The 13,939-nt window shown below is 46.6% G+C and overlaps 1 protein-coding gene across 1 annotated transcript; it reads right to left on the bottom strand.

Moving 5' to 3' along the window:
- Positions 1-762: 762 nt before the first annotated feature.
- LOC147235532 (calpain-9) lies at positions 763-13,928 on the bottom strand. Its single transcript, XM_086139261.1, has 20 exons — positions 13,647-13,928; positions 11,307-11,376; positions 10,512-10,630; positions 10,292-10,425; positions 9,765-9,936; positions 9,598-9,669; positions 9,134-9,225; positions 8,408-8,482; positions 8,141-8,301; positions 7,285-7,439; positions 3,500-3,708; positions 3,377-3,422; positions 3,042-3,119; positions 2,786-2,846; positions 2,648-2,712; positions 1,798-1,866; positions 1,649-1,727; positions 1,414-1,530; positions 1,162-1,220; positions 763-995 (listed from the first exon to the last, which is right to left on the bottom strand). The coding sequence occupies exons 1-20, from the start codon at positions 13,896-13,898 to the stop codon at positions 969-971; spliced, it is 2,112 nt and encodes a 703-aa protein (XP_085995387.1). The 5' UTR covers positions 13,899-13,928; the 3' UTR covers positions 763-968.
- Positions 13,929-13,939: the final 11 nt, after the last annotated feature.

Raw genomic sequence — 13,939 nt, 5'->3', positions numbered from 1 at the left:
CCGTGCGTCGGGGGAGGGGGGCGGGGGGTAGGTCATGCTGAAGCTGTCCGGGTCAATTAGCGTCACGGCGGCCCCGGAGCAGCACAGGTCGGTGCATACAGTCTTGGTGTTGTCATGTGATGCTTTACAGTGCAGACCCAGGTCACCCATTCCCTGACCCTCCCCCTTACACACACATAAACGTACCTCCCAAACCCAACTTGAATTTTCCACATTCGTTCTAATCATCCTTCATAACTTCCTGTCTTGCAAACTGCCAGCTGGAGTTAGTAATTGTGGTAAGCTAATGGATCCATGGACATTTTAATATGAAGCAGTTCACTTATTTTGAAGAAACAAACAGTCATTCATACACAAGAACACACACATTCTCAAAATACAGACACACACAAACACTAACACACCCAAAGAACATGCTCACACAAACCTTCCTTGAATTTTCGATGTATGATTCCATGTAGGATTTCTCAACGTCCTGTTTGTAAGTTGCTGGTTGGAGTTGGCAGCTATGCTAAGCTAATTGATCCATGGATGTTTTAATATTGGTTCACATTACTAATGGCAGAATATTTTTGCAACAACTGAACACTGGCACAGACACACACATTACCATAGACAAGATCACACACATTCATATATATACACACACTAACACTCAGACGCTCATAGGCACTCACATGAAAACACACAAGCTCAAATATACTCACACCCACAGTGTCAAACACAAACACACACACCCTGAGGTGATGAGGAGTCCGCAGGTCCCTCTTCCTCCTTTATTGCATGAGGTGTTAACATGCCACAGGTCCTGTGACCGCCTCTTCTACCTTCATCCTGAGATCTCCAGGTAAACACACACCACAGCTTTTCAAATAAAAAGATCTACACTTTAAAGTCATGCAAAAAACATTAACGCACTTCTTTACAAAGACTACAAAAATGGCGGTGCAGGAGGCAAATATCGCTGCTTAGTTGTAGATGGTCATCTGGAGCCACTGGAACAAATCAAAGGAGAGAGACACATCAGAAGGACCACAGTATTTCTGGAGGTCTGTAGAAGTATCTGAGCACGTAATGACGCCACTTGTAATTTTTTAGCAGATTTTTTTAGTGGCATTTGTCACTTCCTGCCATAAATAGGAAGTGAGGAGGAGTGTGTACCTGTCGGTAGTTGAGGGTGATGGTTCCGACCCCCCCAAAGTCGTAGGCGTGGAACTTGTCTGAGACAAAAAGGATGACAATGAAAATAAAATAAAGGGAGACATTCGAAAGTAGGAGAGATGAAATATCTTCATGCATCCATCCATTATCTACTGCTATCTTGCTCTCAGGGCTGCAAGAGCCTCTCCAGCTGGGATTGGGAGGTGGTCCATCACTAGTTCCCCTGTAGGTGTGATGTTCCTCGGTTCTTACGGATCATGCTCTCCATCTTCATCAGCATGTAGATGAAGCCAGGGTAGCTGATGGTCATGTCTGGTTCGGTGTACCTCAGGCCAGCCAGCCCGATCACCAGGTCATTCACAGCGATCCCTGTGGCGGACGCAGAGGAGGTTTTGAACCCAGCGAAGGGATCTGTCTCTCCCTGCTAGTAAGACACTGCATCTGGCCCGGCTTTGACCTCCAGAGAGGTTCTTAGAGAGGGTCCTACCTGCAGCCTTCAGTGCCGGGCTGAGCTCCTGGTACTCCAGCCGCCGGGTCTTGTTCTTGTCATAAACCAGGAAAATGTCCTGCGGAGGAGAAGAGAAGCGGCGTTAACAACAGCGTTATTCTTGCGAAATACGGCGCCATCGCCCTCACCGTCCACATCCGGATCTTGTCCCAAAGACTCTGGAAGTCCTGCCAGCTGAGTTGAGCGCTACCTTGGCTCTAAGAAGGACATGGGTCAAGGAGATCCTCCGAAGGCAATTGCACAGGAACCATCACGGACAGAAAGTGTCTCCCCAGGTATCAAACCCTCTGGCACAGAACTCCTCCTGCTAGCCACCAGGGGGCAGCAGATGCAGGGAGACAGAACGGGTTTCCTCAGAGCTGAGCGTGCTCTCCTAGAAGAGGTTTCCATGGTAACGCACACCTCCTACCCAGGGATTGGAACACTGGACCATTAGAGTAAAAATGTGATGCTTGACTCACTCATCTACCATAGGCCATGGCAAACATGCCTTCACCGCACACTAGAGCCTGAGGACACATTAGACGTATGACATCGTGTCTATGACGCAGCAGAACCTTGTGGAGACCCATTCCCAGGAAACAACAGGTTCTGCAAAAAGCGAAAACGTTTTGGAGACAACGCATCTTTAGGTGTGGCTGTGGGACCTCCAATAGTGTTAATCTGCGGGTCCAGGGTTCAAGTCCCTTTTCAGGCATGAGCTTTAGGTGCCCATTGTGGAGCTGAGACCCTCAGCTGGGTCTCCCCTGCTGGAGATAGGGTGTTCCTCCTCAGTGGAATGTGTTCGAACCAAGGTGCGACATACAGCTGTTTTTTTACCAAATTCAGGTTTAGAACTTCACTCTCTAGCATCACATGTCCAGAACCCAGAGGTAGAACCGAAGCGGAACCTGAAGCTCTCCAACCATCCAGCACCCTGAACCCCTTTTTTGGTTTGCACACCCGGTTCCAGGAGTGCCACAGGTTCTGCAAGGATACATCAGTGAGGGCCACCAGACTCTTGCAGTGTTCCAGGGACAGGTGCTTCTCAGTGCCTGCTAACACTGAACACAAAGACAAGGGTCATCGCCATGGAAACAAGAAGCCCAGCAGAGGGAGGAGAAGCAGGACACTGACCTCCTCCCTGGAGGGCATCCCTCAGCATGCTGTGCAGGTGGTGGGGTTTGCAGAACCCTCGCTGGTGAGACACAGAGAAGCAGAATGAAACTTCTGGACCTGCAGCACAATCCAAGAATCTCATTACTACAGTACTACAGGTACCGCAGTACTGCAGGTACTACTAGACGACTCCAAGTACTGTAGCTAGTTCTTAAACATCTGGTATTACACATGTGTGTGTGTATGTGTGTGAACAAGGTGCGTGCATGTGAACCTGGTTGCTGTGCTTCTTGAAAAGATGCTTGATGGATTGGGCTGGAGGGAGGGCCTTCTGGTGGGGGAAGGAGGGCCCCTGAAGAACCACACACACACACACACACACACACACACACACACACACACACACACACACGGTTAGAAGTCGAGAAGATGGAGAGGACCCAGGCAGGAAGAGATGGAGAGAACCCAGACAGGAGAACCTTGAGAGAACCCTGGCAGGAGAACATGGAGAGAACCCAGCAGGAGAACATGCAGCGAGCCCGTTGGGAGAACCCAGCTGACACCAAGAGTGAAGGAGTGAAGGTGGACCCATGAATTCCGATGTTGCACCTGTATCCCTGAGGAGGTGTCCTGGTTGGCTGGTTTTGGAGCGGGCCTGCAAACAAACCAATCATAATCACTCATCATGCAAGCGAGTAGTAATCAATCTCTATTGGATGATCGACCACTGACGCTGCACTGTCGCCAGCCTCAGTTAGTGCCCGCAGCAGGAACGCCCCCTGCTGGTTGGGCTCAGAAGTGGAGGGGATGATGATGTAGTGTCCAGGGGGTAAGGAGCCATGGAGGAGGACCTCCCTGCGGGGGGAATACTGGGGGCTGCACAGCACTGGGGGGAACACCAGGAGGTCCTCTGCAGACAGGAAGCTACGCCCTGGAGGAGCCTGGAGGAACAGCAGTCAGGAAGTCATGGAGGAGGAGGGGTGGACCAGAACACCAGTTAATCAGTCATGCGTGTGTATGTCTGTGCATTAGTGTTTGTATGTGTGTGTGAGTGTAGCTGTGTTCACCCATGAGTCTTTACATGTGTGTCTCTGTCTGTATGTGTTTATAAACAAGTATACTGTATTTATGCATAAATACAGTTAGGCCCAGAAACATTTGGACAGTGACACAAGTTTTGTTATTTTAGCGGTTTACGAAAACATACTCAGGATAAAATTATATAATCAATATGGGCTTAAAGTGCAGATTCTCAGCGGTAATTTGAGGGTACTCACATCCAGATTGGAGCAGGGGTTTAGGAACTACAGCTCTTTAATATGTAGCCGCCTTTTTTTCAGGGGACCAAAAGTAATTGGACAATTGACTCAGAAGGCCACAAAATAGAACAAGGCTGCATGGGCTCTTCCCTCTGTAAACTGTTATCAATTAAGCAGTTTAACGGTCTGGAAGTGGAACAGCTCATGATCCACACCACACCACTCATGATCCACACCACTCATGATCCACACCACACACCACATCTTCTGTAAAACATGGTGGAGGCAGTGTGATGGCATGGGCATGCATGGCTTCCAATGGCATTGACTCATCTGTGTTTATTGATGATGTGGCAAAAGATAGAAGCAGACGGATAAATTCTGAAGAGTATAGGGATATACATTCTGCTCAAATTTAGCCAAATGCAGTAAAGTTGATTGGACGGCACTTCACAGTACAGATGGACAATGATCCAAAACATACTGCAAAAGCTCTAGAGAAAACTTAACGCAGAAAGACCCACAAACACGCAACAATTGAAGACAGCTGCAGTAAAGGCCTTGCAAAGCATCACAAAGGAGGAAACCCAGCGTTTGGTGATGTCCATGGGTTCCAGACTTCAGGCACTCATTGCCTGAAAAGGATTCTAAACAAAATATTGCAAAGTAACAATTTCCTTAGGGTTATGTTTATTTGTCCAATTACTTTTGAGCCCCTGAAATGAGAAGCATTTGTATAAAAACAGCAACAATTTCTACATGTTTAATCAGATATTTTTGTTCAACCTCCTGAATTAAGCCTTTTAGTCTGCACTTCAATTCTGTTGTAGTTGTTTCATTTCAAATCCAATGTGGTGGGATGCAGAGCCCGAATCATGAAGATTATGTCACTGTCCAAATATTTCTGGGCCCAACTCAGTCCTTTTCAAATAGTGGCTTTTTTTTGCTATACTAGCATAAAGTGTTAGTGCACATCCACTTCAACAGTGGGCAGTGGCACTCTCATTGTCAGAGTGTACACAGGGAGGGAGTATTAGCTCTATGGTGTAGGGCAGGGGTGTCAAACATATGGCCAGAACCGGCCCGCAGGGAGGTTCGATCAGGCCCGCAGAATGATTTGAAAGTGAAAAAATGAATAAAAGACAAGGATTTAATTTTTTTTAACTAAGTGCAATTCAAGAATTTTCCACTAGGGGGTGCATTATTTTTGTCAGAGTAGAAGACAGGCCACATCACTGAGACAGACCAATCGGCGGACGTTATCAATGCACCATCTGCTGCTTGTTATGACGTTGTTTCTACCCTTTTCTCTACCTCCCCGCTACTCCCTCATTAGCCAAAATGTCAATATCAAAACAGAAAAAAGTAGATAAACAGTGCAAAATTTTCAAAGAAAAATGGACTACATCCTATCTATTTACAGAGACGCACAGGAAACCTTTGTGCTTGGTGTGTTCGCAACAAGTTCCGGTATTTAAGGAATATAATATTCAGCGCCACTACAAGACTCATCCCAGCAAAAAATATGACAGCTTGCAAGGACAACTGAGAAGAGATAAGATCAACCAATTGCTGGCGGGTCTGAGGAAACAGCGGTCCACTTTCACCCATAGCCGAGAAATCAGTGAAGCAGCTGTAAAAGCCAGCTAGCTAAGTGCTAGCGAAAATGTGCAATTTAATGTTAGTCACTAGCTTCCCTACAAAAGAGTATGGTGGAATTCTACTGCTAATGCAACTCCATACATTATCAGTATCTACTGTATGTGTATGCATGTTTCATTTATGAAGTTTACACATTTACAGGACAGGAGAATACTTTCTTCCTTACACATTTAATAGCACTCTCTTTAGTTTGTAAAGTGTGGGCAGGGATTCAATTTAGATTTATATGCACATGTGTAAATGGTTTAAAATCCCTTTCTTTAGAAGTCTCATTTGATCTTAAAGTGCATTATTATATTTTTCAATACCAATTACTTGTTAAAGTTTTGTGCCTTTGTACAATCAGTAGGATCAGTTGCTATGCATGCATGTGAATGATAAAAGTAAATCACACGTTTAAGGAAATATGAGGTGTTTCATGAAATGTTTTGTAAAAAGGATTGTTCATTAAATTCCAAGATTTTCCAAATGTCCTTGTACTTCTTTACCCCAAACGATCAGTGGGATCAGTTGCAAATGCATATGTGTGAATAATAAAAGTAAATTACACGTTTAAGGAAATATGAGGTGTTTCATGAAATGTTTTGTAAAAGGATTGTTCATTAAATTCCAAGATTTTCCAAATGTCCTTGTACTTCTTTACACCAAACCAGAGGAAAGATATGATATTTTGGTTATTTATTGCTGAGTATGCTATCATTTTAATGGTCCGGCCCACTTGACATCTACCTAGGCCGTATGTGGCCCGCAATGAGAAATGAGTTTGACACCCTTGATGTAGGGTTTTTTTTGCACTGAGCAGGCGATGTGAAATACAGTAAACAAACCCTCAAGAGACAACATGAAATTTTTTTAACAGGGATGAAAAGAAAGGTGGAGAGAGATGAAGATAAGACAAAAGATGAGAGAACCCGAAAGCTAAGACAAGGAAATGATAATGACGAAGCATATGTAGCGCTTGGCTTCACTGTGACTACAGTGGGAGACGAGGTAACTTAACACTTGAAATCTTTTCTGTTACAGACTAAAAAAAATGTTGTTATTCTTTGTTGTAAGTTGCACTATACTTCTTTCTTTTTTGTTTTCTTTAATGTTAATAAGGATATAATTTTATGCAGAGGTATAAGGTACTTATAACAATTTTATAGATAAATTATATTATTTATAGTCGCGGCGGAGAGTGGGGGGGAGCGCAAATTGTTTTCTTCTTGCTAGGGGGAAACAGAAAATAACTGAGAAGCACTGGCCAAACTGTACCTGTATGTGTGTGTGTGTGTGTGTGTGTGTGTGTGTGTGTGTGTGTGTCTTTTTGTGCGTGAAGGTGTATACTTGTGTCTGTGTCTACACACAGGTGTCTGTATGTAGCTGTGTAACTCTGTGTTTGCATGTGTGTGTGTGACACTGTGTACCTGTAGGTGCATAACTGTGTGTGTAGGTGTCTTTGTGTACCTGTATATACCAGTGTGTTGCTTTGTGTGTGTGTGTCTGTGTTTCTGTGTGTGTACGTAACAGTGTATCTGTGAATGTGCTATTTTTTTGCACATGCAGGTGTATACCTGTGTGTGTTTTTACCTGTGTGTGTATGTGTATGTTTACCTGGTACATGTGCAGTGCCATGGCCAGGGTAGTTTCACGTCTCCGGTGTTTCTGCATCAGAGCCAGGATGAAGGGACACGTCTTCTTGGAGGACTCAGACATTCTGCCCTTCTCCAACAGGTTGAACTCAAACTGAGGGTTCTGCCAGAACAGACCTGGAGAGCACATACACACAGGGGACACAAGCTCTCACATAGACACTAACTTCATAGACACTAATAGACACAAATATATATATATATATATATATATATATATATACACACGCACGCACACAAACACACACACACATATATATATATATATTCATGGTGAATATATATACATTGTGTGTGTGTGTGTGTGTGTGTGTGTGTGTGTGTGTGTGTGTGGAGATTGAGACGATTACAGCTGACACTAGGACAGGAGGCGGGTTTGAACCTGTCAATCACAAGTATGTGTTAATGTGTGTTTCTGCGTCCTTTCAATAGAAACCACGCAAATCCAGGCCTTTGGCATGACAAGAACAAAAAACTGTGGCCAACCACACCCAAACACACACACACACACACACACACACACACACACACACACACACACACACACACACACACACACACACACACACACACACACACACACACACACACACACACACAGGCTCGGTGGGTGGTGTCAGAGAAGAGGCCTGCCAGGACCTGTCCACCCCACATGCTCCAAAACAGCCCAGGCAGGAGAATGTGGGGAGAACCTAGGCAGTCAGGGGGAGAAAAGGATCGGAACCTAGAACCTTCCAGCTGTGAGGGTTAGCTGGCAGTGAGGTTCTTGCCGATCCTCTTCCCAAGGTTCTGGTGAAGCGTATTGAGATGCTCCTCACCCTCCTTAGTAGGACCTCCTGCAGAAATCCCAGTCACCCAGTTCCCATGGTGCATGACGCAGGACCAGGGCTCTCCAACGGAACCGGGCCGTCCGAGGCCGAGGGTCAGGTGACACACCTCCATGACGTCGAAGTTCTGACGGAAGTCCGACACCGACATCCTGGTGGAAGGAAACAGGAAATTAGCAAAGTGAAATGTCAGCTTTATTTGTACAGTGATTCTGGGAACACGGCCCAAACGGGAAATCAGAGCGGGCCCAGACTCACCAGAACTCCCCGTCCATCTTCTGAACCCGGCCCAGTCTCTGCTGCTCCTCATGGCTGACGGAGCTCCACTCCGGCCTGCAGGGGAGAAACACCTTCAGCACCTGGTCACCTAGGGGCCCGGCCAATCCAAGCTGACCCCAGGAAGGGGGCAGGGTTTAACCCAGACCATAGGTTGTCAATCACATAGAGCCGCCCAACCACTTACCATCTCGGAGTCTGCAATGGACTGCTGACTGGAGAGGGGGAAAGAGAACATGGAGAGAACATACACACAGAACCCTGGTAGGAGAACATGGGGAGAACCTGGGTAGGAGAATCTGGATAGTAACCAGACAGGAGAACATGGAGAGAACAAATAGAGAGAAGCCAGGTCGGAGAACATAGAAAGAACCCAGTCAGCTGACACTGTTTAATTCTGTGAGCCCATGTGATCTTTCATAGATGATGGACATGAAGGTGCACCCTTTCCAATCCGGTGCTGGTACCAACAAGGACCCATAGAATGAATGAGTGAATAGGTGTAAAAGGTTCTCTAGGACCTTGTCCTTCCTGAGCACTGAGTCTCAGCAGCACTTTGAGTCTGCAGACCTACTAAGAACATCTCCATTACGTTTGGACCTCGGATGGTCAAGTGCCCCCCCGAAGGCAGAGCATCTGGTCACGTTCTCCTCCGGAAGGGGATTGGGGAGGTTCTGGGCGGAGAAGGTGTCCCGAAGGTGTACCCACCCTTGGAAGTCACTCCAGGGCCCCTGCCACTCGGTGTGGCCCCAGGGGTTCAGTATCCGGACCAGGTCCACCGGGCCATACGCTGTCCCCACCTGGGGGGTCAGAGTGAGAAGGAACTCTACACGCAAACTCAAGGAACTGAGGAACAACTTGCATCTCAGCACGGAGCTGCACGAGCAGAACATTCTCCGCTACACATCCCCAACAGGCTAACGTTAGCGTGGCAGTGCTAAATATCCTGCTGTAGCTACATTATGCTATGAGGCTAACACTGACAACATTTTTGCTAGTATTTCCATACTCTGATCTCCTATTATTAATCTTATAAACATCTTGGGGTGTGTCAGTGGGGTCTGAAAATACCAGCCTGAAGATCTCCAAACAGTGGCAGCTCTATCTAAGTCAGATCACTAAGCTCCTCCGTGAGGAGGTTCAGGAGGCCTGAGGCAAGTGTGGAAAAGTACCTTCTCCACGGCGGTGAGCGAGTAGGCATGCCTGAACACGATCCCCAGCGGGTTGGCCTGCTCCAGAGGACCCTGCAGGAGCAGCACACCTACCTCCCATCAGTACACCAGCTGAGGGGGTGGGACCACGTGACTTGGGCGTGGGGCTCTGCCCCCGAATCACATACCTGCCCATTGGCACAGTTGATGAGGGCCCCCCTCTGAAGAAGGTTCCGCAGGAAGACCGCCAGGTCCCGGGGCAGCAGGGCCACCTTCAGCACCTCCGTCACCCCACCCGTCATGTCGGCCATGGCCTCGTGGGGGAAGCCCATGTGCAGAGCTCTGTAGCCCCCCTTCAGCCTGGAACCCCCAAACAGAACAGGTGAGCAGAACCTCCGTCTCCACCCTAAAGGTCTTCAAGCAAAACACCAGGCCTCCAGAGCATTCATTCACCGCCCGCTATGGGGATTCGGGGTGCAGGGCTAAACTCAAGCAGGTTATCTGTCAATCATCCAACCATGACCCTCCCATTTACAGCTACGGACACTTTTCTTCAATGAACCTTCAATGGTGGAGAACCTGGGGAGAACCCACACAGGAGAACAAAGAACCCCCAATTCCACCTTCATCAGAACATACATGGAGGTCTCCATGGTCCTTGGGGTCTGTGACTCCAAAGCACCAGCCCCCCAGGTGGTGCCCAGATGGGACTCACTTGGCGTAGGCCTTCTCAAGCAGGGCGCTCCAGAACTCGTGCTTGGACGGGGAGCTAAGGTAGATAAGTTTCTGGCCGTCGGTTGGCAGAAGGTCGTCAATCTGGACCTCCTCCCACTGCCCATACTGCCAGAACTGGAAGGGGACACATCTGAGCAACGCTCCAAACACTGTCTCCAAACATCTACCAGGTCACTTCCATAAGAGAGGGTAATACTTACCCTGAAGATGAAGCAGCCATTGTAGTCCGTCTGGAAGGACTGACCTGGAGGAACCACCTTCTGGAGCAGAGGAGGATGCATGGCCAGTGAAGCAATGGCAGACAGTAGCCAGCAGTCACCTAGGACAGAGGAGATCGGGTCAGCAGGGACGGGCATGTGTTCCGGTGGCCATCACAACAGAGTCCCAGAAAGATCCCGGGGGGGAGAATGTGTGGAGATGCAGAGGCAGAGTCAGATGATTCCACATTGACTCAGACATCACAGAGGGTGGTAGCATGGATAGGAACCCGAGAGAACCTTCAGGGGGCTCCACCTTCATGGGATTCCATCGTCTGGGGGCTCCTCCTTGAGGAGGCACTGAACCACCTGCTACTGCTGCAGATGATGGATCTTCACCCAGAGCTTCGAAACATAAACTTTCCTTCATTCTTTCATCAACCGTCTCATCCCCTTCCTGCTCAGAGGGTTGGGGGTGGAGCCAATCCCAGCTGGCATTGGAACGAAAAGGCGGGGCTTAAGCTGCATGCTCACGTCTCAGCATTGATTGGTCAACACTGTCCTCCTACACACGGTCCAGTTCTAACCGGGTTTTCTGTGGACAAACTCTGGATATCTGTAATTGATAGGTGACCCGTTCAGGTTTGACCCCACCCCCCTCGCCCCAGCGACAGCTGTGATTGGCTGCAGGACATGGCATGGGGGATGGGTCCTGCTGGACAACGTGGTGGAACCTTTGCTTTAGGACCCAAGGTTCCACAGGTGGGCTCTAAGAAGCTCTAAGTCCCACCCACTCACTGAGACTCCCCTGGCAGACGTCCAATCGCGTGGCTCCCTCCACGATGAACTCAGGGGTCACGCCGAACTCCTAGGGGTCACAGGAAGTATCTGTATTAGTACTTCCAGCAGTAGTCGTACTCGAATTCATCCACCCAGTATGGGTCACCTGTCACTCACACATCCGTTCACCCGCTCATTTGCGGCGATGCCATGGTTATGCCAACGGCTGCGTCATCTGCGGGTGAGCGTATTACCTCGAGCAACAACCCGTGACATCACATTGTGACAGAACAACGGTGGGCACGTTAGCTACGGCTTGAGGGACTTAACAAAAAGAAAATGCCTTTTTTTTGTCTAAAGGGAAAAAAAAACTTTTTTTGTTAAACGAAAAACGCATTCTAAAACGCATTCTAAGGATGAAAACATTGTTTTTTGGACTAAACAATGGCAAGACAAAGCTTAGTTTAGTCATGTACTTCAAGGTCAAGGGCAGGTTATTTTACATTTGGTAGACAAGCAAGGTCACTGGTTGATCCTCGTCATAAGCATTGACAATTTTAAAATTCATTTTAATCAACATGTACAGGTACAAAAACATTAGAGAAATCAAAAGACTATTAGAACAAATAACTGCACACTTCAAAGATCTTCAATTTTCTCATCCAACTTACAATATAAAAATAGGCGGGGATTTCAATCTGGTCCAGGATGAATTTTTTGATGCATATCCTTCTAAATACCCTTCAAGCCATCCTAATCCTGTATTTAATGATCTCTGTCACAAGATGAATCTGACTAATGCATGGAGACATATTTATCCAGCAGTTCTTCAATACACTTGGTTCAATCCCAATCACAATCTAAAATCTAGAATTGACCACTGGTTAATGTCAAACCATCTTTTTCGCAACAAAATGAGCTTGCATATCGGCAGCTCCACAAATATACCATTGTGTTATTTATCTTTGTCACCCCCTACCAACGGATAGGGGGGACAATCTGACTTTAATCAACAAAGTCAGTGGTCTAAGTCTTCTGCTTATCTCTGATTTTGATATCAATAAGATTCCTGTGAAATTATCAGAGTTCAATAAATAAATATTACTGTACTGTAAAATGATACATGTACACAACTTCTCACCACACTGTACAATAATATGGAATAATAGATATGTGCTGCATTGCAACAAATTTCTATTTTACAGGAAAAGGTTTGAGAAAGGTATGTGGTCAATAATTGACTTGATGGATGACAATGGTAGTTTGTTAGACTATGAACAATTCCGTACTAAACACAACTTTAACCCTCCCATATTAGAGTTCATGAAGTTACGTAACGCACTTTCCCAAGAATTTGTATTCCTTACCAAAAATATAATGACTCACCAAACCATATAACCACAATTACCCTCACTATCACTCCAGAGAATGTCAATTCTGGACAGAAAATGTAGCTACTCTTTTATAAAAAGATGTTTTACAGAGAATTTATTCCCTGGACGTCAAAACAAAAATAACATTTTAAAGAAATTTGATAAGGAATCAATTGCCACACTGAGAACTACAGTATGTATCTCACTCTACCTATACATATCAAGGGAAAGAGACATGCTTCAAAATTATGAATAACATCACCCGTCTAAAGAATTACTGAGGTTATGCTTTAATATTGAAGATATTTGTATATTTTGTAAAGACAATATTGAAACCACAGAGCATATATTTTTCTCATGTGAAAAAGTACAAAGCTTTTGGGCAAAGACTCAAAAATGGTTAAAGACAAATCTCCATCATCGCCAATTACTCTCTCAAGAGATGATTTAATATTTGGTTTTCTTTTAGGAAACGAAAGAGATTAACTCTGTGTCAATGTTATTAAAGGTCTGGTCAAGTTCTTCATACACAAAAACCGAATGCAAAAATGTTCCCCCAATTAAACCTTTTTTCCCAATCTTACTGATTTTGAATTGTATAAAAAATCTTTCATACTTATGCAAAAATCCCCAAACCAAAAAATATGTATAGATCCATTGATCCAAATACACACAAAATAAGTGTCCTTATGTTTCCTCGTGCCTTTTAATGTCATTGATGTTTCATTGAATTTAACCGTTTGTTTGTTTGTTTATACTTTATAAGTTCAGAAAGTTTAAAAAAAAAAAGTTTGCTACGGCTTCCACGCCCGTGATTCGTGCGAGGCCGTAAGCTTGAGGTCTACACAAGCGCCCGGGGGGGGGGGGACTTCCGGGTATCGTCTTTGCCGTTTGACCGGAACCGGATATCTCCGTGTCGCGCGGTACTAGCTGGTGACCGTTGGAGTTGCGGGAGATTCGCACACACGCGCGTGCGTGTGCTCACCTTGGGTCGTTTCCACACGATACCGGGCTGCATCTCGAGCTCCCCCACGGGAAAGTGGTAGTCCACGAAGAGCCCGTCGCGGCCCACGGCGGCGTCGGGCTCGTCTGCGAGCAGCCGCCCGTCCAGCACGTCTGCCAGCCAGCGGCGGGACTGCGAGCCCATCAGCTCGTCCGAGCATACCGAGTCTCCGTCCCTGTCCGCGTCCAATGGCGGAAGAGAGCACCCGGACGATACGCTCCAAGACCTCTCCATGTCTGTCACCGGCTGGGCACCGCGGCTGTCTCTACCGCTGC

Source organism: Fistularia commersonii, chromosome 3 (genome assembly GCF_037954325.1).
Source record: "Fistularia commersonii isolate RoL2024-O1a breed Wild chromosome 3, RoL_Fcom_v1.0, whole genome shotgun sequence".
NCBI classification, from domain to species: domain Eukaryota; kingdom Metazoa; phylum Chordata; class Actinopteri; order Syngnathiformes; family Fistulariidae; genus Fistularia; species Fistularia commersonii.
Note: the sequence above shows the minus strand (reverse complement) of the source record. Positions and strands in the feature narration are given on the sequence as shown.